Source organism: Drosophila willistoni, chromosome 3R, assembly GCF_018902025.1.
Source record: "Drosophila willistoni isolate 14030-0811.24 chromosome 3R, UCI_dwil_1.1, whole genome shotgun sequence".
NCBI classification, from domain to species: domain Eukaryota; kingdom Metazoa; phylum Arthropoda; class Insecta; order Diptera; family Drosophilidae; genus Drosophila; species Drosophila willistoni.
This window is the reverse complement of record NC_061086.1, coordinates 16661922-16687302: the sequence shown is the minus strand read 5'-3', so window position 1 is coordinate 16687302 and position 25381 is coordinate 16661922. Positions and strand designations below refer to the sequence as shown.

Sequence of the window (25381 nt, the reverse complement as noted above, 5' to 3'; positions counted from 1 at the left end):
AATTTCGTCCATGTTCATTTAAGAGACAATTTAGTTCACAAAATTAAATTAATTTAATTTATTTATTGATTACATTTTAACTATAAAAGCAATTTAATACGATTGGTTTATTGTGTAATTCTATTTTGACTACAAGCATTAATTTGGTTACAATTGCACATACACTAGACAGAAACGCATGTATAGGATTATACATCTTTGGGTAGGCCACGGAATGAATATCTATGGCTCAAAAGCTCCATGATTTTGGCCAACCACCATTCAGAAAAAATCGGCTAATCAAAAAGATGCTAAATCCGATCATGAGAATTAATCCGAAGAAACGTAGTCGATTAAACCAATGCTGCTTAGACTCTTGCATCATGTTAAAGATGCGTAGTGCGGATTCTTCTGTATCCTTCACTGAACCATTATTGTCAATAACAAAATGCGATTTTTCACATTTCTTCTCCAGAGGCATTTGAGAATCCACACGATGGCGTGCCTCTGACTCGGTTAGTTCATTACGGGCAATCAAGCGTTGCAATTGCTTCTCCGAATCACTGTAAGAAAGGAAATATGTAAATAGGGGCATAATGGCATTGCTAAATATAGAAGGTATTGCTTTTACCAGGAAACTGTGACAATTTTGTGTATGAAATCAAACAGGATACCAGTTTCAAATAGCAAGGGCAAATCGAGCACTATCCAAGGTTGTCCAGTGATTAGAAGCTTGCACACACGCCAAAATATAGTGCGATGTATAACCGGATGAGTTATCTTATTAAGTTTGCCCCTCAGCTCCTTATCCGCGAATATCATTTTTCCCAAGGCCGCCCGATTCAACTCCTTACTGGGCAAAAGAACTTCATCCCCAAAGACGGCCCGAATTTTGTGCCAACAAGGTTGGCCTGGTTCCACAACTAGAACAATTTACATTGTCATTAATTAACGTTAATGTTTGGTGTAAATTGCATTTAATTAGACACATCCGCTGGACTTGACTTACTCTCTCTGGCTATTTTGTCAGCATCAATCACAGGTACTCCATTGCGTTCAAATACCTTGCTCACGGTACTCTTACCTGTGGCAATGCCACCAGTTATTGCCAATATAAACATATTTATTTCAATTTAAAAGCATATACTTTTATCTGTTATTTTTCAGTTTTTTTTCGGAATGTTTAGTGTTAAAATTAAAATCAACTACTAAGCAGTGCTGCCGTATCGCTTAAAAACGTTGCCAGTACTAATGGCACCACTCCACAATGGGCCCAATTGACGATTTTATGGCAAAAAGTAAAATATGTGTGCTATCGAGTTAAAACTTAAGTTAAAAAAGTGAAACAAATTTGACTATTTTGACCACGCATCATCATCGATTGACGTTGAAAACATCGAAAACATCGATTGTCCCAAACATCGATGTTTTTCCAGCTCTAATACGAAAAAAATAATCAACACTGTTTTTCCACAAAGTCGCCATTTTGAAATTTGTGAAAAAATTGTTTGCAAGTAATTGTGAAAATAAACCACGCGCTTAAATTTTTAATCACAAATTAGAAAAAATAGGTCACAGTCGACGTTGATAAGGATCTCATTTTACAGCTAACTAAATAAATAATAGGCAAAATGGTGGATAAAATTGAAATGAGCCTTGACGACATAATCAAGTCGACCCGGTCGCAGAAAAAACCACAGGGTGGCCGCGGTGGCGGACCCGCTGGACGCCGTCCTGGCTCTAGTCCCCGTTTTCCAGTCGCTGGTGGGCGTCGTGGAGGCGGCGCCGCTGGTGCTTCTGTTCCACCTCGTAAGGGTGCAGCATCTGGTGCTGGAGGCGTTGCTAAAGGTCGGCGCGGAGCCCCCGCTGCGGGTGGCGTCGTACAGAAAGCGAAGTTTGCACGGGTAATTTGATAAACAGCAAATAAACAAAAAAAAACATATCCAATGCATTCACAAGGACAAACAAAGCCCAAAGATTGGAGAAAAGATCAACAAAAGAGAACGCGATTGTGTTAAATAAGGGAAAATTGTCCGACCCGGCGGGTGAACAAAATGGCGGGAAAAGGATTAACGGTAGAACTAAAGCGACTTAAGTGACCCCAACGAGATCAAGTTCCATTTCTGTAAAAACCAAGTCAAAAAAAACACACATTTCGTTGTCTAAGTTTATTTTCTTTCCCTCCTAATCCTACTCCAAAATGAGAATCCAAATCTTTAGAATGGCCGCGTTCGTCCTCATGTGGCTCAATATATACTTCTACAAACAAGAAACAACAACCAACCAAGATCAAATCTTCTACTGCAACTACTACCCCCTCCTCAACTCTCTAGGGTGATGTGAACAGCGCTTGGAAGCATGATATGTACGATGGACCCAAACGAAGGGCTGCGGCTGGCGGAAGCAGCTTGCCGGGTCCCACACGATTGATTGTGGGCAATTTGGATTATGGCGTTTCAAATATGGATATCAAGGAACTATTCAACGATTTTGGGCCTATGAAGAAGGCGGCCGTACATTACGATCGTTCAGGCAGATCCTTGGGTAGGATACAACACAGTTTGAAACCTCTAACATCTAAGGCTAATTGCCCTTATCAATTATTTTAGGCACTGCTGATGTGATTTTTGAGCGTCGCTCAGACGCTTTGAAGGCCATTAAACAATATCATGGTGTGCCCTTGGATGGCCGACCAATGACCATACAGCTTGCCGTTTCTGACGTAACCGCTCTTACCCGACCAGTGGGTGCAGCTGATGTTAAGCGACGCGTCGGTGGACCAAACACCAGTCCCTATAAGCGTGGTGGTAGGTTGTAAATTGCTAAATCTTTGGTGCAAAAGTTATTAAATTTTTGTTACATTTCCTTTCATAAAGGTGGTCAAACAGGCGGCCGTGGTGGCTTCCGTCGTCCAGGCAATAATGCTGGTGGCAAACCCGGCGGCGGAACTAATCCTCGCCGTGAGCGGAAGGCCGCACCAACTGCCGAAGAACTTGATGCCGAACTGGACTCGTACATTAATGACATGAAGATCTAAAAATTAATTTAAATAAGCTGTATCTAGTTCTTAGTCTAGAAATCTTAGCCTAACACACACAAAAAACCACGAACACAACCAACCATCCTAGTTTTAAGGTATAATCTTTCTTCTACCATATGGACTTAACAATTAATGGTATATCAATTGCAAAAAGAAAATAATACAAATTACACTTGGTAATTTGACATAAAAATAATCTTTAATAAGTCGAAACATACAAATTTCGAGCAAATACAATGCAATGGTATTTATTTATATACACACAAAACAAACAAAAAAAAGAATACAAATATGCTTTAACACACACAAGAGATGACGATGTTAATGATGATAAAATTGAAGACATCAATTTTTAAATAAAATGAATTGTAACAAATAAAATCTTTAGCAAATGTTTAATTCACAAAAAATGTCAAACAATTATTGCGGCTTGATAAATGTTTTTTACTCACTCAACAATTTAGTAAGCTTGTAAATTACACGGCGACTTTTTTGAGGTCGTAAAAATGTTTTTTAAGTTCAATTTAATTGGGGGTGCTGATCACGACCCTGTACATACTTAGTTTTTATTATCAAAGAGGTACTTATATATTTGCTATGAGATTTGCACCCAAAAGTATGCTATAGAAATTTTGTAATTGCTAAGATTTTTCACCATTTAACCAATTTTAGTTTTATGTTATTTAATAGTTTCTTTTGGTTGCATATTTTACAACTTCAGATCGCTTGATTTAAAAAAATCTGGACGCGACCTAACCAGAGTCATCGTACCTAAATTAAATTCAGAAAAATCCAATTGTTTACTAGTTTTTGCAACAAGTATCATTTTAGGACTTTCTAAAACCACTTTTACTCTCTATTGCATACTTTTGTGTGCAAACCCAGTTCGCCTATTTAAAATCACATCGGTCTGTGATATTTCAGTTAAGTTCTTTTTGCTATACAACATTAAAGTGTTCTTTATTCGTAGTTTATTTTTTTGTCATAACGTGGTTTACAATGCTCCGCACAAGCTTATAATTATTTTATTTAATTGAGTTTTTATGATTTACCAGATCTTTTAGAAAATTTTTGATTAATTTTACATGTTTAAAGTAAAGCGAAATGTATATTACAATTTTTTTCCTATAAATATTCAAAACGTATTGCTTAAAAACTTAATTGGCCATACGAAGTTTTTCTTTCTCACATTTTCATTGTTGAACCTATCAATTACGAAAGATGGTAATATTTTTAATTGTTTAAAGCTAAAGAAATAGAACTGTAGCTCGTTGCATCCTTAAGCATTTCGCTGACGCCAATTTTGCCCAGAGTCTCCCAGCAAAGCTGAGGTTTGCTGGCAATAATCAACAAACGTTTGAAGTCCATTTCGGGTCACTGCTTTGGTAACATTATGATTCAATTGTATGGGATCATGGACAACCATCGGCTTGCGCAATTGTAAGGTACAGTCGGGATTCTCTTGGGCATAATTCGAATAGCTAAAACAAAATATGAATCATGAATTAAATGTATGCAAAGTGGATGAATTACATTCACTTACCGCCCGGGCAGACTCTTTTCAATAAGCAATAAATCGACATCTGGTATACCATAATATGGGCAGACCAAAAAACGATCATACTTAAATGTGGCATAGTAACTAAAGAAAGCTTTTAAATACTTTTTCACAACCGGCACTGTGACTTCCACAGATTGTAAACCAAGTTCACTTAACGATTTTTGTGCAAAGTTCACTATCCAAGCTGAAATCCACAACAAAATCCTTGTTAGAAGGGAAATTACTGGTGTTTTTTCCAGTTTTCACTTACGTCCCACCATCTGCTTAAAGCCCTGATCATCTTGCAAAACATTTATGGGGGGCAAAAGTTTTTCCAATTGCAAAAAATAAATCAACATTAGGGTTATGCTATAAGTAGTTATTTGTTCCGTAAGCTTGCAACGTTCCAACCAGTTCTTCACGTAGATACACATATATTGAGCTAAATACGATTTGCATTGAATACACTTTGTGAAGCTAGTTAATTGAAATAAACTTACCAATGGGCTGCAATTCGAAAAGATATTTAAGTAAATTTGTATTACAAAAACCCAAACTATTTAGACAAATGTCACACTCAATGCCAGTGGGCAGATGGCAAGTCTTTATAATGGGAACACGAGCCTGTTCTATCACACTGATGATCCGCCAATGGTTACTGTTGACGAATTTCATTCGCATCGTTCGCAATTTGGCAATGGTGGTCTTCGAGGCGCGATGCTCAAAGATGTGAAAAGTGTTTCCTAAAAAACGGCAAGACGATAAATGTATAAATTGAATGACTCAATTGAAATTCGACTAACCAATATCCACAAATACATCCAGATCGGAGGACCGAGTGCCAATGCCGGTGATACGAGAACCAAATTTATAAACTCGCATTTGCTGCTTTGGAAACACAGGGGCCAGAAGCAAACACAGATCTTGTTCAATTTGATCGTACTCCGGTATGACTTTTAATTTATCAGCTACAGGATACTTGTCCTTGAATACATTTGTCATCTCACCTAAAATCAGAGATTTGGCCTCTGCAATGGAAAATGGATAAGTATTGCACGTGGATTGCACTTCTTTATTACTCACTCTTGGGCAATTGAATATTCAGCTTGGCACGCGCCTCCACCTGGGCGCGTTTTTTCTCCTGTCGCGTTGGATGTTGTGTCGGGTTTTGTGGTTGATTATTGGGATTGGGATTCGGATGTCTTTCGGCCAAATGAGCCACTGCCTTGTTTATGGTAGTTCCTACTATCCGATTGGTGCATGCAGTGCAACTGAACGTACGTTTGATCTTGGACAGCTCTGCAGGCAGTACAAAGTTCACACCACTCTCTGTGTTGCCGGATTCACCATTAGTTTCATTGGCCCCAATGTAGGTGGGATTGCCATCTAAATATTTTTCAATTCCCACTACAATGCTTTCCAACAGCTTGGTCAAATGTGGATCCAATTGTAGCTGATTGCCATGAGTACGAGTGACATCCTCAAGGGTTTGAAGAAAGAAGTTTGCCTCCATAGTCAGCGGATTCAGCTGAAGACAGCAAAGCGATTGTCTTTAGTTTGTTTACCAATTATTGGATATTCACTTACATATAGAAAACTACTTTGCTGACTTTGCGGAGCATTCTGTTGGTTTTCATGTTCATTTTCCTTCTCCTTCTCTGCCATGGCTTTGGTAATCCTTTTGGTCTTTTTTATTATTGAATCGGCAACTACCTGGATTTAAAATAAAAAAATAATAAAATTATGATTTTGAAAACTGCTATGTAAATCGTAGCTTGCTTGTAGCTTCTCTCCAGTAAGCAAGGTACTATTAATTCTAACCAAAGTGATAGTTTTTCCCGCGCTCTCGTAGTATTGTCTCTCCGCATTGCTGTAGAGGGGTTTTTCCAGCCAGTAAGGATGCATTTCTTCAACGATTCTACGCATGGAATTGCTTTGTTTTATAATTATTTAATTTAACAAAAATCAGTCACCAATAACAACTTATCTGACAGTATTGACTAACACAAAAAATAGGGATGACAGTCCATCGTACGCGTTACTCACGAACTGGAGACGTTGAACCCAATGAACATTAACCCAGATATTATATGATATTTATATATTTTATTTACTATATTATATATACATATGTTATGAATTATATATGTATATGACTAATTATTATCGGGATGGAGACATCACTTCAACGGTCTCCTCGACTTCTGGTGACGCCATTGACCAAAAAGACATAATTGGCTCAGGTGCATATAATTCATATGTATCGTGTAATTCATGTTGCACCAGAATATGCAAATGTTGTTTCCTTTCCAAGAAAGCGACGATTTTGTTTCCGTTCCAAGAAAGCGACAGTTTTTGTTTCCGTTACAAGAATAAGTTTAAAAAGCGTGGTACGCGGATCACAACATCGGAACATTGATATTTCAAAACGTGTAGGCGCCAAAAGTTCGCGCGTTTTACTCAGAGAGTGTTGACTAAAACAAAAAGTAGTGTTGCTTAACACTATGATTTATTATTTTTCGGAACCCACTATTTTCAGGCTCCCACTATTTAAACAGCGTGTTAACAGCAGTGTTAGCACTATTTCTTTTTTTGTTGGAAAAGTAGGCGTGGAAAACCAGGCGTCACCGAGGGTATATAAAGCAGGCCGGGCGGAAAATTTCACCATTTCGATTTGTACTACGTTTGTGAAAGCCTCATAGCCGGCACAATTGAACGCAGACACAAGCCGATATAGACGTTTTTAACTGCTCTAAAAAAAAATAATTGTGAATATTTTTATTCCCGTTTGTCGCGAGTGAAAAAGTAAAAAAAAAACTTCAATATGGTAAGTACTAAAAGAAAAGAAAAAAGTTTTAAAAAGAAAAAAGGTTTAAAAAGAAAAAACAAGCTGCGGCATACAAGATGGCCGACTTGATGGCATCATGCGATGACGTCATGTGAAGAAAATTGCAACAAGGGTAGGAAAAATAGAAAGATCCTAGCTGTGATTTGGGAAATTGTTGAAATTTGCAAGTCATTCTAGTAACTTTCTTTTTTCCTTTAACTTTTTGCAATTAAAGAAAAGATTTGAAACGTGTCGGCAATTTCATTTAGGAGAATAGGAAACCATACGGTTGTCTCGCTCGCGCACATGACGATGCCGCATTCAGGTCCGCAATGCAGTAGGGCGCGGCCTATTGATTTTTTTTTCCCCATCGATTTAAATTTTTTTTTTTCTCTTTTAATTTACAGCGTGAATGTATCTCTATCCATGTTGGCCAAGCTGGTGTCCAGATTGGTAACGCCTGCTGGGAGTTGTACTGCCTGGAGCATGGAATCCAGCCCGATGGTCAGATGCCCTCTGACAAGACTGTGGGCGGTGGCGATGATTCGTTCAACACCTTCTTCAGCGAGACTGGTGCCGGCAAGCACGTTCCCCGTGCCGTTTTCGTCGATCTGGAACCTACTGTGGTCGATGAGGTCCGTACTGGTACATACCGTCAGTTGTTCCATCCCGAGCAATTGATCACTGGCAAGGAGGATGCTGCCAACAACTACGCTCGTGGTCATTACACCATCGGCAAGGAAATTGTTGATTTGGTCTTGGATCGCATCCGTAAATTGGCCGATCAGTGCACTGGTCTCCAGGGCTTCCTCATCTTCCACTCTTTCGGTGGCGGTACTGGCTCTGGTTTCACCTCCCTGTTGATGGAGCGTCTCTCCGTCGACTACGGAAAGAAGTCCAAGCTGGAGTTTGCCATCTACCCAGCCCCTCAGGTCTCCACCGCTGTGGTTGAGCCCTACAACTCCATTCTGACCACCCACACCACTCTGGAGCACTCCGACTGCGCCTTCATGGTCGACAACGAGGCCATCTACGATATCTGCCGTCGCAACTTGGACATTGAGCGTCCCACATACACCAACTTGAATCGTTTGATTGGCCAAATTGTGTCTTCAATCACCGCCTCTCTGCGTTTCGATGGTGCCCTCAATGTGGATCTGACTGAATTCCAGACCAATTTGGTGCCCTACCCACGTATCCATTTCCCATTGGTCACCTACGCTCCCGTCATCTCGGCTGAGAAGGCCTACCACGAGCAGTTGTCCGTTGCTGAGATCACGAACGCCTGCTTCGAGCCAGCCAACCAGATGGTCAAGTGCGATCCCCGTCACGGCAAGTACATGGCCTGCTGCATGTTGTACCGTGGTGATGTTGTGCCCAAGGATGTGAATGCCGCTATTGCCACCATCAAGACCAAGCGTACCATTCAGTTCGTCGACTGGTGTCCCACTGGATTCAAGGTTGGCATCAACTACCAGCCCCCCACTGTGGTGCCTGGTGGCGATTTGGCCAAGGTTCAACGTGCTGTCTGCATGTTGTCCAACACCACCGCCATTGCCGAGGCCTGGGCTCGTTTGGATCACAAGTTCGATTTGATGTACGCCAAGCGTGCCTTCGTCCACTGGTATGTGGGTGAAGGTATGGAGGAAGGTGAATTCTCCGAAGCTCGTGAGGATTTGGCTGCCCTCGAGAAGGATTACGAGGAGGTTGGCATGGACTCTGGCGATGGCGAGGGTGAGGGAGCTGAGGAGTACTAGAGATCCCCACAACATAAATGGGATGAAGCGTCACTAGTGGGCGTCTAAAGACGTCGAAACTAATGATTACGCTTCATTTAAAAAAAAAAAACAAATGTTCACTGTTTCTACACTGAAAGTATTTTACTCTGGTAATCGACTACATACACACACAACACACAGTCAGCGCTGAATCGTGTACAAGGAAATAAAAAAAAAAGCTGACCTTAAAAGCAGTGGAATATCTAAAGAATATTTTTGTCTTTTTACTATCCATATTTGCCCCTTCCAATCCCCGCAGCAGCTCTATGCATCTCGAAATTACAGCGGAAGTTCACTGAACTTCTCGGCTCCATTCCGATGGATAGCTTTCTATTTTTAAATTGTGGGGAAAGCATTGCACTCGCTCTGCATGTGGCAAGTTTTTGTCGGGACTGTACGCAAGTGGAGAAAACTTGCAGTTCTATGTGCAGGCACTTGTATATATGTAAATACATAGTACTTTTATGGATTTATTTTTTCGCTGTGGCATGGATGGATGACTCATCGTTTTTGAGGCCAACTCAGCTAGAAAATCATGCCATGATGATGACTTCACTTCACACACACACAAATATGTACATAAGTTTGTATGTGTGTGAGTGTATACCGATGTGGGGGTTGATTTTTCATTTAAATTGAGGCCTAGGTAAACCGGCTTGCGGCCGGCAGCTGCTATCGAATTTTCAAGAAACCGGCAGGAAATGCACATGCATCAAAGGTGTAAATAAGCCCACACACATACAAATATGTATACGTTGTTTGAGGTTATGTTGCCTGCACCTGGTATGAAACTTTGCCATTTTAGGCCGGGCAAAATGAATTAGCTTAAATCCTTACACAAATCCATTACGTTTTCCTAGAAATTCCAAGATTCACTCGACAGAAATTTCTTCTTGCCACAAAAATCTGAACATCTGTTAAAATTAGAGATTTCTATACATAGTCATGACCAGCTTTAGTTGGAAATGATTGTACCGACTGGCACGAAATTGTGGGGGCGGGGGCAGTTTGATTTGGTTTTTATGTATTCCCACATACATTCATCTATTTAACTAAATTGAGCCGCTCAGTGGATGTCATTTTTATTTTTTGTCAAGCTAAAGTTTTGTCAATAATTTTGTATCAAGTTTCCTGAACGCTCCAATATTCGAGCGTACAAAAATTTGGTCGCATAGGAACAAACTGCTAATAATATTTAGAGTAAAAAATGATTAATTTTTTTATATTTATTTTTATTTTCCAGGGGTGGAAATTACCAGTCCGTCTGAAAATGGAATTTTAATGTATTTTACTTAATTTTCAACGCTTTCCAAACTGCATCTCGTTTTCAATGGTTTCCAAACTGCAGCTCGTTGACAACGCTTTCCAAACTGCAGCGCGTTAACAGCGCTTTTAAAACTGCAGTGCTCAGCGGAAGTGCTAAGGAACTGAGTAAAAGTCCTAAGGACGGTGTAATTTACTCAGTTCCTTAGCACTTCCGGTGAATAAGTTACTAAGCCCTTAGGACTGACGTCCACACTGCTTTAATATGCTTACAGACGATGAATACTGCTTGCCGGGCAAGTTCCGCATGTAGATGGCGCTATTAATTGAATTTATATTTTTACTTCTCGTTTTTGGCCTTGTTACTTCAAATTGTAATACCCTGCAAAAAGGAATAAGAATTTTCGACCATATAAAGTCCCCTTATATATTTTACTTATTTTACCTCGTTTATCTATTTTCCAGAAAGTCTGTCCAAACGAGGGCAAAGAATTATCCTCCATTGTTCTTGTCGGCAAAAATAGGAAAGATTTGAAATTTGTTACAATAAATACAAGAGAAAACTTATCAAAATGTAAAATTTTCTTCTTTCTTACAAAAAAATTTGACGTGCTAAAATTTCAAGAAGACACATCTCTTTGTCGCATGTTTCGAATATAAGATTAGAAGGGTTTGGGAAAATAGTTTTAAGCGCTTTTAGGGAATATTTTAATTTAGGAAAAATTAGAAATGTAAGCGATAATAATTTAGTGTTAGATGGGGTTTTAGAATTAGTATTTTTGTTAGCATTTAAGAGTAATTGTTGTTGTCAAAAGAAATGAAAAAAATTAAATGAAAATGAAATATGTAAACAAATTGAATTTCAATTCCAATTCCAATATTCCAATTTCGTTGGAAAGTTGAAGTTCAAATTGCAACTTGCGGCGTTACCGAAAATTGTAACGGTTAACGGTTAATTTTTTGCGCACAAATTGAAAGGCAAGTTGTGTTATAAATTCTTTTTGTATTTATATCTTTTTTTTTATTTCTACACTCCTATCTTTTTTTCCAGATGGCCGAGGAATCGAATCGTGTTATGAAACTGGCACTGGAGGCTAACCGCAATGTAAGTATTTCGATATTTCCACATTGTAAGCTCTTTCATTTTTGGTGCTTTTTCCAGGCTGCAAATGTGATAGCATTGCTCCGTGGAGTTTCGGAGGGCGCCGTTGCGACTCTGAGGGAGCAGATGAGTTTCAACAGAGAAGCACTGCTTCAATTTTCGGAGGTACGTAAATTTCCAACCCATAAAGTACACATATATTCTTGAGAAGCTGAGTCGATAATGTCCGTCTGTCCGTTCGTTGCAGTGAACGTAATTCCAAAATTACTGCAAGGGTATGAAAACTTCGGCATAGTCGAAGTTTCTATTTAAGTTTCCCATTCTAATTTTTCAAATTTTTCTTTCTCCCAACAGGAGCGGAAGGCAAAGGCAAAGGCAGAAACCGTGCAGTCGGTGCAGGTTCCAATGCCACAGGATCCAGTGTCAGGGGATCCAGCGATCATGGAATCCGTGATCCTGGAGCCCATTATACTGGGACCGGTGGTATCGGAACCACGGAAAGTGGAACCTGTCCCAAAGGTTCCTGGAAGATGCGGGCGAGGTTGGTCGGGTCACAGGAGGTGGCCGACACAACCGATTGGGTGCTGTACGCGGAAAATGCGTACAGTGCCCAGTCTGCAGCTGGAAGCGTTCGACCCGCCAGGACGATGGCGGTCGAAAATGCGTACAGTGCCCAGTCTGCAGCTGGAAGTGTTCGACCCGCCAGGAGGATGGCTGTCGATCTGGGAAGAATGCCAGATCGAAGCGTACAAGATCCTATGGCGTACACCCAGGTTTGTATGAAATACAAATTCAATTGTATTTCTAATTAACATTTCTTTCCCAATTGCAGGATCAGGATACCAACAGCCACTTCTATGGCTTTTAATTAATATTTTTTATTTCTTGTTATTTCACTTTTAGACTTAAGTATTGAATTAATTTTTTATTTCTTATTTCACTTTTAGACTTAAGTATTGAATTAATTTTTTATTTCTTCTTTTTCACTTTTAGATTTTCACATGGCAGAGGGTCCTAAAGAAAGTCAAGATTGTGTGGTCCGATGGATGTAGGGGGAAATATGTATGTACAGAGCATCTTGGGTTGGACACCTGCTTTAAAGCAGGGCTCAAATGATGTGGAGGTCTCCTTCAAGCCGGCTCGTGTCATTCTGCAGGTTAGTAGAACTCAATTCGTAGTCATTAATTTTTCTAATTACATTCTTTGTTTCGATATTGTCGGCTATGGCTGCAGCTGCATGACTTGCATTGGCAACTCGGGTCCCTTGGATGAGAATGTGGTAAACACGATTGAGAAAAACAATCTTGTCTGTGCTGGTGTCTTGTCGGGGCAATCGTAACTTTGAAGGACGTATTCATCATGGATGGATGGATGTTCAGAGATTGTAGGCGACTCAACCTACATTAAGCGCCCGCCTTTCTTCGAGGGAATGACCCGCGAACATATGAGCGCATTCATCGCTCTAATTTGGTTGGCATGGGTATTATTCCTTTGCAATTCTTGCCTGGCCAAAATGCATCACCGGCTACACCCCCACATACATTACCCATATCCATTCGAAAGATGACTAATAACTGTGGAATGGCAGCAACTCAAGTGTGTTGTTTCAAAGAAATGCAAGTGTTTTCACAGATTTCAGATTCTACGGATGAATTTTCTTATTAACTTCAGTTACAAATACCATCATAAAGTTGTTTTTTTTTTATACAATCTTCAATAAAAATAGAAACAGTAAATTTAAAGGTTTGTAATTAAATTATATTCATTATAAATCAAATAGTTCTACATTTTAATTATTTTATTTATCATTCCTGTGTGTCTGTTTCATTGAATCGGATGGACATGCATTAATATATGTATATATATATTAAACTTTTGCTTTTTTTTATTATAGTTTTTTTTTCTCATAAAATTTCGATAACACAGAATTGAGAGACAATTGGTTGAAGAGTGAAAATTGCAATTTTATGCATATTTTGCGGTTCGTTTGCTTCTTTTTCTGCTACAGATCGTTTTAAATAGAACTAAGATGTCGTATAATATAATAATTATTATTGTTTGCCATTGTTACTGTGGGAAATTATAACACTATTGCTTGATGCTTGTCGGATTCAGATGGAGTTCTCCCGTTCTTATTTAGGTTATACATATATGATTATAATTCTTCTTTTTTTTTTATTTTATACACATATTCCTTGTGTAATGTGTGTGTTAGAGTTTTGCTTCGTTTCTTCTGGTTTTAGTTGCTCTTGTTTGTTTTCTTGATTTGTTTGGTTGATGGTGTAAAGTTCATTCTAACGTGTTTAAAATCGTTAAAAGTTGAAAGAGTTCATCGGTAGCTTATCAGCATTCGGGTCAAAGTTATACTGTGTGCCATCGGATGATGGCGCCAGATTTGCTTGTTCGCCCTGAAACAATATCGGGGGGGAAAATGTGTTTTATTAAGGGAACGATAGAACGATAATGAAGCCTGTTGAATAGGATTTCACTCACCTCAGCCAAAATGCATCACCGGCTACACCCCCACATACATTACCCATATCCATTCGAAAGATGACTAATAACTGTGGAATGGCAGCAACTCAAGTGTGTTGTTTCAAAGAAATGCAAGTGTTTTCACAGATTTCAGATTCTACGGATGAATTTTCTTATTAACTTCAGTTACAAATACCATCATAAAGTTGTTTTTTTTTTATACAATCTTCAATAAAAATAGAAACAGTAAATTTAAAGGTTTGTAATTAAATTATATTCATTATAAATCAAATAGTTCTACATTTTAATTATTTTATTTATCATTCCTGTGTGTCTGTTTCATTGAATCGGATGGACATGCATTAATATATGTATATATATATTAAACTTTTGCTTTTTTTTATTATAGTTTTTTTTTCTCATAAAATTTCGATAACACAGAATTGAGAGACAATTGGTTGAAGAGTGAAAATTGCAATTTTATGCATATTTTGCGGTTCGTTTGCTTCTTTTTCTGCTACAGATCGTTTTAAATAGAACTAAGATGTCGTATAATATAATAATTATTATTGTTTGCCATTGTTACTGTGGGAAATTATAACACTATTGCTTGATGCTTGTCGGATTCAGATGGAGTTCTCCCGTTCTTATTTAGGTTATACATATATGATTATAATTCTTCTTTTTTTTTATTTTATACACATATTCCTTGTGTAATGTGTGTGTTAGAGTTTTGCTTCGTTTCTTCTGGTTTTAGTTGCTCTTGTTTGTTTTCTTGATTTGTTTGGTTGATGGTGTAAAGTTCATTCTAACGTGTTTAAAATCGTTAAAAGTTGAAAGAGTTCATCGGTAGCTTATCAGCATTCGGGTCAAAGTTATACTGTGTGCCATCGGATGATGGCGCCAGATTTGCTTGTTCGCCCTGAAACAATATCGGGGGGGAAAATGTGTTTTATTAAGGGAACGATAGAACGATAATGAAGCCTGTTGAATAGGATTTCACTCACCTCATCTGTAAAGTATTGCTCAATGATTTCGTATGCCAGTTTATAGATATCAACATTTTCGTGGCCTTGCAGGCGCTCAATTTTAGCCAGACCCTCGCATTCTTCAATTAAATTGGCAACGGCCTCCACATGCGATTCGGCCATTTTGAGCATGTTGTTAAGACCATCGAGTACCACCTGGAATCAAAAAACATGTTGACCGTGTTGATTGTAGTTAATTTGGTTTCCCCCCTCTCTCACTCTCTTACATTGATAACTTGTGTGTCCTGGCATGATAACAGATCACAGAACGGTGCAATGACACCTTCTTTTATCAACGTAAAGACTTGATCGCGATTACCACTGATAGTCAGATTACTTATGGCCCATGCGGCTTCTTTTTGTGTCTGGAATTCGCCCTTGCTCAAGTTCTCGATGATTTTCGGCAAGAGACCAACATTGATGACAGCCTGCACTTGCGACTGATTGCCAGCGGTAATGTTAGACAAGAACCAGACCGCTTCTTTGCGTATCTTTTCCTTCGGGTGCGAGAGCAAATTTGGGAAATAGGAGAGCGCATCATAGTTGAGTACAACTTGTGTCTGCTCATCGGATCCAGTGACAATATTTCCGACTGCACGCAAAGCCGCCGTTTGGACTTTAACCTCATTGTTGCCCAATAATGGAATTAGCTTCGGCACAACTCCACTCTCGATAACCATTTGGATCTGCTCGTTGCCGCCATCGGTTAAATAGCTAATAGCCCAGACAGTGTCCACTAGAATATTCGTGTCCGTGTGATGGATAAGCACATTCAGTGCGGGCAGGATCTCATGGATTGTGGCGGCTGGCGGCGGCGGATCCTTGTTACGGCATAAGTTCACAATCACCCAGGTGACATTGCGCAAGAACGAAATTGGTATGTCCGGCTTGATGAAGGACAACAACGGCTGGACAACGCCATGCTTAATGACAAAATCTCGTAGCAATGGACCATCGCCAATAATGTTGCCCAAAGCCCATACGGCTTGTTCGCAGACATTTGGAGCGGGTGAGTTAAGTAGTTGAAGGAAGAGCGGAACGGCACCAGCAGAGACGACCTTAAGATTGTTCCAGTTAATATATATATGTCGTTTCGAGTCTTTTCATCTTGCTCACCTGATTAGTCTGATCCGATGTGCCAGATGCAATATTGGTAAGCGCCCATGCTGCTTCAAACTGTAACATTGTGTGATTGTGTTGCTCTAGGCACTTGACCAATTGGGGCAATATGGCGCTTTTGATAAGTTCATCGATTGGTGGATTCTTGTCCGACGAGAGTAGTTTGCGCGCTGCCTGAACGGCTTGCAACTGTTGCTCCGGTTTGGAGGTATCTGCCGCCGCCAATGCCAGTTTCTTCAAATTGATCGAATTGGGCACTTGGTCATCTTCATCTGTGTTCGAATCCAAATTGGGCACATTACGGCGCTTGAGAATGGTCTCCTCACGTTTGTTCTTGCGAAGCTCTACTGTGACTTCATTACGCCGCCGACGCATCTCCTAGCGATGGGACAATACAGATATATATGTTTAGAGGTCATAGGGTGAAGAGACAACATCATTTCAGCTGAGACTCACCTCTTGATCCTTGCCTTTGTTTTTAAAATTTTGCAAACGATTCTGGTCCAACGACGTCATTTTGAATGTGTGTGTGTATGTGCTAGTGGTTTTTATTCTATTTTTTTTTTTAGTTTTTTTCTCTCTCACAAAAGTTTTTTTTTTGCTTTTGCTTTGTGGATCTTAACCTGTCCACTGTGGTCTTGTCTCCTCCTTTTTGATCATTTTAAATTGTTGCAAGTAAAAAATTTAATCATACACACAAATACATACAGCACACAATTCACACATATGAACACACGCACAAAGAAAATAACGAGGCGAAGGCAATGAAAATGAAATCGAGAAAAAGAGACGGCGAAAAAAATAGGTAAGAATTAGAAACGCAATTACAGTTTTTCCAGTGTTTCTCCTTACTTAACAACGTGTGACTTACGTTTGCAGATGTAATTTATGCAGTATTTTCAATACACTGGCACCCAATTTGGTCGTATGAAAAGTGATTAAGAATTTTTTATCTTTTGATTATAAAAATTGCAACTCGGGTGACAATTGACAGGCGACGTGAGTTAAGTTGGCTGCGGTTCGCCTATTTCGACCTTTTCGATAACGGTGCTTGATTTCCGATAATAGTATGTTTACACTACAGTGCATTTCTAATGGAGTCTGCCATCGCAAATAAAATGCAGAAAATGTGTTTGCATTTTCAGTTTGATTTAGTTGATTGTAGTTAGCCTTTAATAATTGAAGTAATGGGGTTGCAGATGCAGTAAAATGCACATTGCCATTTTAGCGTTTTTTTTTTTTGCACCTTCATTTATAGTGTAAGCAGATTATAATTGTGCTCGATTTTCGATAACTGTGCGCGATGGGACTTTTTGCAGTCTCTTTTGATTCCCAAACATCTGTTCCTCTTTAAACGCCTGTTCGCAGCAAGATTGAATTCGCTCTAAGAAGTAAATCGAGAAAATTTAAAAATAAATAAATGAACATTGTTTATTATTAATTGGCTTGTTACAGAGAATAAATGGATTTAAGCACAGGCCTAAGGCAATGGTCGGGACCATGACAGAAACTCATGCAAAGAGCACTTCGGATGTGGAGCAGTCAAGGTCGAAGGCGGAAACTCAATCCCGGATAGCATCGGCAACTGCAACTGCAACTGCAAGTGCTCCGTCTCCTAGCAAGGTAAAAGTAAAAAGCGAAAAGGTTGATGCTGAGGTGGAAGCCAAGTTGAAAGCTTTAAGGGCAAGAGAACGTGCCTCACGAAGCAAAAGCAATGAGAATGAAGCGGCCGCCGATTCAGAGGGTGACCCTGGAGAGGATAAAAAGGATATTGCCCCCGTGAAATCTTCAAATGAGATACTTGCCGAGTTGTTTGGCGTGTTTAATGCAGCACCGCCTGAGGAGTTGCTGGATGACAAGAATCTTCTTAAGAAACACAAAAAGGAAAAAAAGGAAAAGAAAAAAAGGGATAAGGAGAAGTCAAAGGCGAAGAAGTTGGCCAGGCTAACGGATGGCGAATGTTCCGAAGCCGAAACTGAGGGTAAAAAACACAAGCACAAACGAAAAAAACATAAACACAAGGACACCAAGGATAAAGATAAGCTAAAGGATGGTGAAAGAACCAAGGAGAAACATCTAAAGGAGGTGCTGAAAGAGTCTCTGCCAGTGATAGTCAAGGAAAAAGAGAAGGAGAAGGAAAAAGAGAAATCCCAGAGTAGAAAACGTCATACGGAGATGGGCAATGCCTCTGCCCATGTGCCTGTAGTTAAACGCGAACGTTTGGATAAGGAACGGGAAAGAGAGCGAGAAAGGGATCGTAGTCACAATAGCTTTTACAATGGACAACGTGAAACGGTTCGATCCCGCGAAGCCTCTAAATCCAAAAATCGTCCTGATCATGACCAATCCGATGTTTCGCTCTCCGACGAAGAATCGTTTCTACGGGAAAAAGCTTCAAATGGACACGGACGTGGACGTAGACCAGCACATAATAGTTTTTATGGTGAGCCCAAAGAGAACCAGCGTAGTCATGCCCATCCCACAAGCTCTAACCATAGACGGCGACGCACTCGATCACGATCTCGCTCGCGGGAACTCGGTATTGACAAGAAGCGACTGTTGGAGATTGCGCGCAAAAACGCCATTAGCATGTTCAAGCGGGGCAACATGCCCGGCGTTGACAACATGTCACCTGAGGTGAAGGATAAGGTGCTCCTCAAAATGCGATATGGTGGTCGAACCGTTCAGGACTTAACGGAATTCTGTAAAAAGATCTCTAATGGAGATAATTTGTCTGATCTCAGCTCTGAGGAAGATTCCGATGTGGATAAGAATGGCAATGCCAAGGCCTTTCACCATCCCTTTCAAATTAAAGAACGGGAGCCAATCGTAATGCATATCCGTAATTCTACGCCACTTGTGCCATCGACTGCTGCACAGCGGGAAGAGCAGACCAAGGCCATAACCATGCAGTTCCCCGTCTCTTCAGGTCAAGTGCATCGTATGAACGAAGTGTGGGTGCCCGTTGAGACGAAGGACTCATCGTTGGCGCCATTACCTGCGCTGCCGCCTGCGAAGCAAGCGACAAACTTGTTTAAGGATACGCAAAAGAATGTTTTTGCCAAGTCCATACCGCAGCAAGAACAGCAAAAACCTGCCTTTAAACCAATTCAATCGTCGCATGAGATGGGAGAGTCTCTCACAGACGTGCCTAATGGCTTTGTAGTGCCATCTAGACCAGCTCCAGACCCGGTTCCCCCGCCTGCACCAGTAAGCAAACCTATTGCTCCCGTAGTCGTTCAGAAGTTTGTTCCAGAAGTGCCCATACCATCGGCTAGAACTAATGATAACCCATGTCCCCCTCCTGCACCGCCTACGCCAATGCCACTGGCAATGCCACCGGCAATGCCACCGCCAACGCCTGCTAGTGTATCCATTTTTCCAGTCACCGCTCCGCCCTTAATGGATGTGTCTACCATAATCACGCAGCGCCTTAGTGCTATACGCCGACTTCAAGATAATCCCGCCGATTCGGAGGCCATTAAAATGATGTATAATGCCCAGCGAGATATGTCTTCATGGGCATCATCGAAACATTTGCCGGGTCAATTTACTGGTAGCACAGGAGCCCAGGTGATGAAGGTCCACGAGTTAAACAGTGGACCCCAATTATGGGCCAGACGGGATCAGCTAACTGCCACCAAGCCAGTCACTGGCGGTATGGGCATGGCTTTAATGGCGAAAATGGGTTGGAAGCCCGGTGAAGGACTCGGCCGTTGTAAAAGCGGATCACTTCAGCCTCTTCTGCTAGACGTAAAGCTCGATAAGCGTGGCCTGGTGTCCCGCGAGGATATCAAGCAAGCGCCGCCACAGCAGCAGCAGCGTAAGAACAAAGCAAATCCAATGGCAGGCTCTGGGAATCCAGCGGCATCTACAGGACCCGCTGTTCCCCAGAACAATCAGGACAAGCATCCTGTGTGTGTGCTCAACGAGTTGACCTCAAAGAACAAGTGGACGCCGCCTCAGTATGTTTTGCAGCAAAACACGGGTCCCGCTCATATGCGCACGTTCCTCTTCTCTGTGGAGATCAATGGACAGAAATATACCCCGTCCAATGGCTGCAATAGCAAAAAGGAGGCCAAACTAAATGCGGCCAAATTATGTCTGCAAGCTTTGGGTCTCCTGCCACCCAGCTAGTGACCGAGTGTGAAGGCAGTTAAGGTTTAAGTTTAAGAGAATAAATAGTTTAATTTGTATATAAAATAGCATTAAATCGATTTATTCAGTTTATTATATTACATCCTCATTCAGATATATATGTATATTAATTAGGCAGCTCCATAAATGACAGAAAACTCAATTTTCTCAAAATGTTCACTCTGGAACTCCCCTGCTCACTGGAATACAAGCCAAAACATTAAAAGTTGTAGTTCATATTTATTTACTATTCATTCATTCAGTTTTTTAAATGTTATTGTCTTTATTCAGATCGACCCAACCTCTTTCATTGATATTCCGCTCCTGATTTCTATTGCAACTGAGAGAGCTTTTTACAAACGAATTTGCATAAGCTTTTGCCTACAGTGGTATAAGAAGGGTTCAAAATCTATGCTGCGTCTCATTTTATACTCTGAGTATGGGGACCACTGTGCAATTGTTGGCTTGCAAATAACAGATTTCTGCGCAAGTACACAAACAGCTGACTGGGGGGGCCAAGTTGGGGCGGATATGAGAGGGCAAAGTTGTTGTTTTTGTTGTTATTGGTGTGTGAGGCTTGAGTTTAGAAAATATGCAGCCAATCCCCAAGCAGAAACAGCTTAACCACACATTGAAGGTCAGTTATCGCGGGAGTGCGCTCCGGACAAGTTGTCTTCGGACTGGGATAGACAGGCGCAGGATGCGGTATTAAAGGAGTCAGTGCCACATTCGCCTCCTCTTTTGTATTTTCGTCTGTCAGATACAGACACAAAACTGTTTTTTTTTTTTGTTGTTTTTGAGTGACCCCCATAGAGGTTTTCTTTTGCTCTATCGCTCCCAGCAGCAGCATCGTTCGCCAAGCAGCATTGTATGCAAAAAGTTTTCCTATGAACAATTTTCACAGATGTTCATTTTATAAGGGAAATCAAATTGCAAATTGCTTTAAATAAAACAAAAAGTACTCATAGTTGCATAATGACCTGGTAGTAGTAATAGTAGCTGCTGTTGTTGCTGTCGATGGCTCCATTTGGATCTGGTTGTAGCTAACGTTATGGTTGTGGTTACTGCAGTTTGAGTGCGCGTTTCATGCAGTTTTATTGCATTTCGGTGTTGTTGTTGTTGCTGTTGCTGCTGTTGGTGCAACCATAGCAATGGAAACGTGTCGCACCTGTGCACTTTCCATGTTTGTATGCGATTTTGAAAATGGAAACAATAATTTTTTGGACCTATTCCATCCCACATGCTGGCAAAGCGAAATGGGCCAAATACGCATGGAGTTTCTTAACTGGAATTTAAAGGTGAGTCCATTAAGAGCGAAATGTTCATTTAATGAAATGAATTTTGAACCTTAAATTGGGGTAAAAAACGCTACCCAGAATATCCTTTTTTGTATACCCTTTTTTCCACCAACTTACAGGTGTCAAAACGAGAAACCGTTTATCTAAATAGTTTTATTCATTAAAGCCCCATTTTTTTCGTTTTAACTCTGTTTGAGTCTGTCCTTACTAGCTAAATTATTTAATTGCATATCTTTACGGTGTATGGATCATTATTGAAGGATGTGGAATGAAACAACCTGTAAAAAGTCCGCTTTAGATGCTTAGTCTGGGTACAATTCTTCAATAGATTTATTGTCAGTTAGACATACAATCGCTTAGGATCACATAGTACGAAGTTTTATGATAAATGCACATGTTTGTTTGATAGCTATATATTTTCATGATTCTATTTCGATCAAATTTTGGCATTGTAAAGTTTTTCTATTATATCTATGTATATACTATCATCTTACCTTGATCAATTTCACTACAGATTTTAAATCTTTTTAACATATGCTTGGATTCAGAATGCACATAAAATTGCTAGGTTAAATGATAAATGAGCGATTTATTGATTTAAAACTTTATTCTCAACCGATATGGAAACTAAGTATCACATATGTATTTGCAAAATCTCAATCTGGATCCATCCATAGTCTACTTTTTAAGAATATATTACTTAGTGTCGACGATGCTTTATTCTTTGAATTGCATAACTCGGCCCAAAATGAAAAAGGTAGCTTTAGAGCTAAGACATTATCCAATCCATCCTCTGGGTTATCAGGTAGTAGTCCTTGTGACAGATTTAACTAATGATGTATTTATATGTCTATATTTAAGATATTACCGAATGATGGACTGCCTCAAAAGATTTGTAGCGATTGTTTTACAAAATTTTGTTCTTTATATACATTTCGTTTAACGTGCCAAGAGGCGCAGGTAAAACTATTAAATATCTATGAGAAAATTGATGCCAGCAGTTTGGATGATCATTCGGACGTAGAACCGGATCCAGATACTCCGGAAGTTGATTTGGACTTAAACAATGATATTAATGCCACAAATGAAACAACATCAAGAACAATGACGGTTTCAACTGAAGCAACATCAAACACTGCCACTGCTACTGCAGCTGCTGTTACTGCCCCCATAGAAATCTATATAGATGCAGCAAAGGTGGCAGATGCAACCGAAGAATATTCTTCCGAACTGGTCATAAGCTACGCTTGCAAATTCTGTTTCAAGCCGCAAGAAAGCTTTCAATTGCAACAAATGCTGCTGGAGCACATCAGTAGCGAACATGATCCGGAGCAACCATATAATTGTCCCGAGCCCGACTGTGACGAAGCTTTCCAGGATGCCGCGTCGCGTACTGTCCACATGAAGAGTGTTCATGTTGATAAGCAATTTACTTGTGATGTATGTGGCAAGAAGTATGGGGATCGTCAGAATTTACGACATCATATCGAGAAATATCATTCGGACACGGATTTCGAATGCAACATGTGCGAGAAGCGCTTTTTCACCAAAAAGAGTCTTAAATACCATATGAAATGGCATAATCCGGATCGCCAATTAAAGTGTCGGCACTGTGATCGATTGTTCATCTCATCTGTACATCTTACTAAGCATATGGCCACCCACACCCAAATGGCAAGTGCCCGAAAGAGCGAACATTGTGGACTGTGTGGCAAAGGTAAGATCAGAAGCTATATTGTTTAGAGATTATACTAATATTACATGATATTCAGCGTTTATACATCTTAAGACTCTACGCTGGCATATCTATAGACAACATGGCGGAGAGAAGCCCTACAAATGTAGCAACTGTACCCAAGGTGAGCTAATGTATAACCTATTAGATGTCTTCCAATGAAGCTTGATGACCTTGAAGATGCTGTAGAAAAGGATAGCTCTCTTCGATTTAAATTCAAAAAGTATAAAGCTCTCTTTCGACAACATCTCAAAAAAAATTCCACTAATTGTGAAATTGGATAATTAACATTATACTCGTTGAGAGTGTCCTTGACAATTACGGCATCTATTATAAGTGAGAGTCAGAAGGCTTCATTCACAGAAAGGAAACTTTTGTGAGCATTAACATTAACAATATCAATTTGTTGCAAATTCATCAACACATCGAAACAAAAATATTCATCATAGAAAACTGTCTACTACGCCAAAGTCGAAGGCGGCTGCTTCTTATAGTTAGTCAAGTCTTATGTGAATAACGGTAAACATAATGGCCCAATCTCGTTATTATTTTGTTGTTCTATTTATTTTGTTTTAGCACATAATTAGTCAAAGCATGATCATTTAATTAACCATAATGATACATACATACATACATAGTTCACTTCTGCTAAACAATTTATATCCGAATATGTATCTCGTGAGTCCAATGTAGGATTATCCCATGAGAGTAGCATGCCATCAATTCCTAAACTTTAACCAATTCATGACACTCCCTTAAAAACAAAAAAAAAAAATAGTTGGCCCCGGAAGAGTTTTTTACGGATCTTCAAGTAAGACTTTTCGTTTCCCACAGTCTTTGCATCGTATGCGGAAAAAAGGATACACATGCTGGAGGACCATATGGAGAATCTGACAGCCATTGAGAGAAGCGAGTGCATGCTGTGTAGACAGGTTTTTGGCAATGAACAGGACCTGGTTCACCATATGAGAAGGGAGCACCTAAAGAGTCCATCCGCTCCGGTGATTGTGAATAACAAGCGGGTTTTGCAACAAAAACGCGAACGTCAGTATTCGGGCCTGTTCCAGTGCGATAGCTGCCCGCAACGCTTCAATATGAAATCTGCTCTGGAACGGCATGCAGAGGTGCATTCCGAAAAGGATCGTCCTCATGCCTGTGCACACTGTTCCAAGCGATTCAAACGTGCCCAGGACATGAAATGGCACATGAAAACGCACGAAAAAGTGAAGCCCAATGTGTGTGATGTGTGTGGCAAGGCGTTTGCCTTGAAGTATGTGCTAACCCAACACAAAAGGAGTCATGAAGGTCAGTCAGATACGTAATCCCTTGAGTTTATAATTATATTATAATTTATCTTTTGCAGTTCTCGAAAAGAACTTCAAGTGCAGTGTATGCGGACGTACGTATCTCTTTGAAAAATCGCTGCGCCTCCATCAACGAGTTCACACTGGGATGACCTATTACAACTGTGACCTCTGCCAGGAACGTTTTGTTACCCATATTAAGTTAAAAAGTAAACATTTTTAAACAGAAATCTTTATAAGAAATAACAAAACAATTTTCCCATCTTTTTTCAGCTCATATGCAAAAGGTTCATGCCCAAGCACAGACAAAGGATTCCTCATTGGATAATTTAATTAACATTGTGATTTCCTAAAAAATATAAGCCCAAATAACAGGAAGCATTAGAGCTTAGCTCCAACATCCTGAGATCTACATATACCCTCCATTTCCAAACTGTATCATTAACCATAGTTTAATCAAGACCAAACGGACTAAAGCACAGTCTTCTCTCTGTAACTCTTGCTCCCTTCAATCCTGAACACATTTAATCTTTAATATACATATACATATTTTTCACTCTCTCGCCTTTCACGCCTACATTATACATACATACATATATAGACACATGACCAGTGGTGACCATTTTAGTGATAACAAATGAAAAAAAACCCAAGAAAATCCAAAACCAAATTCAAATGTTATAAAAGCAATTTTAGCTCCAAAGCGAACTTTTAATGCTCATATTAATAAGATAAATGCATTTATTCAAATATATG

General features: G+C 39.9%; 8 protein-coding genes and 1 long non-coding RNA gene across 9 annotated transcripts; 6 read left to right on the top strand and 3 right to left on the bottom strand.

The window, feature by feature from the left end:
* Positions 1 to 92: 92 nt before the first annotated feature.
* LOC6650511 (dephospho-CoA kinase) lies at positions 93 to 1345 on the bottom strand. The gene is made up of 3 exons (XM_002074172.4): positions 989 to 1345; positions 611 to 902; positions 93 to 542 (listed from the first exon to the last, which is right to left on the bottom strand). The coding sequence occupies exons 1-3, from the start codon at positions 1098 to 1100 to the stop codon at positions 230 to 232; spliced, it is 717 nt and encodes a 238-aa protein (XP_002074208.1). The 5' UTR covers positions 1101 to 1345; the 3' UTR covers positions 93 to 229.
* A 111-nt stretch (positions 1346 to 1456) lies between these two features.
* LOC6650510 (THO complex subunit 4) lies at positions 1457 to 3256 on the top strand. Its single transcript, XM_002074171.3, has 4 exons — positions 1457 to 1883; positions 2313 to 2523; positions 2589 to 2786; positions 2856 to 3256. The coding sequence occupies exons 1-4, from the start codon at positions 1611 to 1613 to the stop codon at positions 3014 to 3016; spliced, it is 843 nt and encodes a 280-aa protein (XP_002074207.1). The 5' UTR covers positions 1457 to 1610; the 3' UTR covers positions 3017 to 3256.
* A 717-nt stretch (positions 3257 to 3973) lies between these two features.
* Positions 3974 to 6549, bottom strand: LOC6650509 (terminal uridylyltransferase Tailor). Its single transcript, XM_002074170.4, has 8 exons — positions 6381 to 6549; positions 6147 to 6272; positions 5643 to 6087; positions 5363 to 5587; positions 5060 to 5302; positions 4831 to 5001; positions 4563 to 4764; positions 3974 to 4500 (listed from the first exon to the last, which is right to left on the bottom strand). The coding sequence occupies exons 1-8, from the start codon at positions 6483 to 6485 to the stop codon at positions 4299 to 4301; spliced, it is 1719 nt and encodes a 572-aa protein (XP_002074206.2). The 5' UTR covers positions 6486 to 6549; the 3' UTR covers positions 3974 to 4298.
* A 667-nt stretch (positions 6550 to 7216) lies between these two features.
* LOC6650508 (tubulin alpha-1 chain) lies at positions 7217 to 9375 on the top strand. The gene is made up of 2 exons (XM_002074169.4): positions 7217 to 7386; positions 7794 to 9375. Exons 1-2 carry the CDS (start codon positions 7384 to 7386, stop codon positions 9141 to 9143), a joined length of 1353 nt encoding a protein of 450 aa, XP_002074205.1. The 5' UTR covers positions 7217 to 7383; the 3' UTR covers positions 9144 to 9375.
* A 2090-nt stretch (positions 9376 to 11465) lies between these two features.
* On the top strand, positions 11466 to 12418 carry LOC111519397. The gene is made up of 4 exons (XM_047009379.1): positions 11466 to 11532; positions 11590 to 11694; positions 11884 to 12302; positions 12362 to 12418. The coding sequence occupies exons 1-4, from the start codon at positions 11479 to 11481 to the stop codon at positions 12399 to 12401; spliced, it is 618 nt and encodes a 205-aa protein (XP_046865335.1). The 5' UTR covers positions 11466 to 11478; the 3' UTR covers positions 12402 to 12418.
* A 79-nt stretch (positions 12419 to 12497) lies between these two features.
* On the top strand, positions 12498 to 13757 carry LOC124461507. Its single transcript, XR_006955108.1, has 2 exons — positions 12498 to 12685; positions 12763 to 13757. It is a non-coding gene; the product is annotated as an uncharacterized LOC124461507 (long non-coding RNA).
* A 705-nt stretch (positions 13758 to 14462) lies between these two features.
* Positions 14463 to 17164, bottom strand: LOC6650506 (importin subunit alpha-4). Its single transcript, XM_002074167.4, has 6 exons — positions 17023 to 17164; positions 16608 to 16799; positions 16149 to 16529; positions 15260 to 16090; positions 15012 to 15188; positions 14463 to 14926 (listed from the first exon to the last, which is right to left on the bottom strand). The coding sequence occupies exons 2-6, from the start codon at positions 16665 to 16667 to the stop codon at positions 14831 to 14833; spliced, it is 1545 nt and encodes a 514-aa protein (XP_002074203.1). The 5' UTR covers positions 16668 to 16799; positions 17023 to 17164; the 3' UTR covers positions 14463 to 14830.
* Positions 17165 to 17473: 309 nt separating this feature from the next.
* On the top strand, positions 17474 to 20542 carry LOC6650505 (protein Son). Its single transcript, XM_002074166.4, has 2 exons — positions 17474 to 17542; positions 17607 to 20542. Exon 2 carries the CDS (start codon positions 17640 to 17642, stop codon positions 20286 to 20288), a length of 2649 nt encoding a protein of 882 aa, XP_002074202.2. The 5' UTR covers positions 17474 to 17542; positions 17607 to 17639; the 3' UTR covers positions 20289 to 20542.
* A 550-nt stretch (positions 20543 to 21092) lies between these two features.
* LOC6650504 (zinc finger protein 2) lies at positions 21093 to 25337 on the top strand. Its single transcript, XM_002074165.4, has 6 exons — positions 21093 to 21586; positions 22448 to 23303; positions 23359 to 23445; positions 24156 to 24626; positions 24685 to 24834; positions 24899 to 25337. Exons 1-6 carry the CDS (start codon positions 21440 to 21442, stop codon positions 24976 to 24978), a joined length of 1791 nt encoding a protein of 596 aa, XP_002074201.1. The 5' UTR covers positions 21093 to 21439; the 3' UTR covers positions 24979 to 25337.
* Positions 25338 to 25381: the final 44 nt, after the last annotated feature.

Bases quoted from the DNA above. Each gene is read 5' to 3' on its own strand.
- LOC6650510 (XM_002074171.3), top strand. From the start codon at position 1,611: ATGGTGGATAAAATTGAAATGAGCCTTGACGACATAATCAAGTCGACC. The intron at 1,884-2,312 runs GTAATTTGATAA...TCAACTCTCTAG, and splicing joins AGAAAGCGAAGTTTGCACGG to GGTGATGTGAACAGCGCTTG. The intron at 2,787-2,855 runs GTAGGTTGTAAA...CCTTTCATAAAG, and splicing joins CAGTCCCTATAAGCGTGGTG to GTGGTCAAACAGGCGGCCGT.
- LOC6650505 (XM_002074166.4), top strand. From the start codon at position 17,640: ATGGTCGGGACCATGACAGAAACTCATGCAAAGAGCACTTCGGATGTG.
- LOC6650504 (XM_002074165.4), top strand. From the start codon at position 21,440: ATGGAAACGTGTCGCACCTGTGCACTTTCCATGTTTGTATGCGATTTT. The intron at 23,446-24,155 runs GTGAGCTAATGT...CGTTTCCCACAG, and splicing joins ATGTAGCAACTGTACCCAAG to TCTTTGCATCGTATGCGGAA. The intron at 24,835-24,898 runs GTAAACATTTTT...ATCTTTTTTCAG, and splicing joins TACCCATATTAAGTTAAAAA to CTCATATGCAAAAGGTTCAT.
- LOC6650509 (XM_002074170.4), bottom strand. From the start codon at position 6,485: ATGCGTAGAATCGTTGAAGAAATGCATCCTTACTGGCTGGAAAAACCC. The intron at 6,273-6,380 runs GTTAGAATTAAT...TTTTAAATCCAG, and splicing joins CGGGAAAAACTATCACTTTG to GTAGTTGCCGATTCAATAAT. The intron at 5,303-5,362 runs GTTAGTCGAATT...GCCGTTTTTTAG, and splicing joins GGATGTATTTGTGGATATTG to GAAACACTTTTCACATCTTT.
- LOC111519397 (XM_047009379.1), top strand. From the start codon at position 11,479: ATGGCCGAGGAATCGAATCGTGTTATGAAACTGGCACTGGAGGCTAAC. The intron at 11,533-11,589 runs GTAAGTATTTCG...TGCTTTTTCCAG, and splicing joins CACTGGAGGCTAACCGCAAT to GCTGCAAATGTGATAGCATT. The intron at 12,303-12,361 runs GTTTGTATGAAA...TCCCAATTGCAG, and splicing joins ATCCTATGGCGTACACCCAG to GATCAGGATACCAACAGCCA.
- LOC6650506 (XM_002074167.4), bottom strand. From the start codon at position 16,667: ATGACGTCGTTGGACCAGAATCGTTTGCAAAATTTTAAAAACAAAGGC. The intron at 16,530-16,607 runs GTGAGTCTCAGC...TCCCATCGCTAG, and splicing joins ACAAAGGCAAGGATCAAGAG to GAGATGCGTCGGCGGCGTAA. The intron at 14,927-15,011 runs GTGAGTGAAATC...ATATTGTTTCAG, and splicing joins AGCAATACTTTACAGATGAG to GGCGAACAAGCAAATCTGGC.
- LOC6650511 (XM_002074172.4), bottom strand. From the start codon at position 1,100: ATGTTTATATTGGCAATAACTGGTGGCATTGCCACAGGTAAGAGTACC. The intron at 903-988 runs GTAAGTCAAGTC...AAATTGTTCTAG, and splicing joins TGACAAAATAGCCAGAGAGA to TTGTGGAACCAGGCCAACCT. The intron at 543-610 runs GTAAAAGCAATA...CCTTTCTTACAG, and splicing joins AAAATTGTCACAGTTTCCTG to TGATTCGGAGAAGCAATTGC.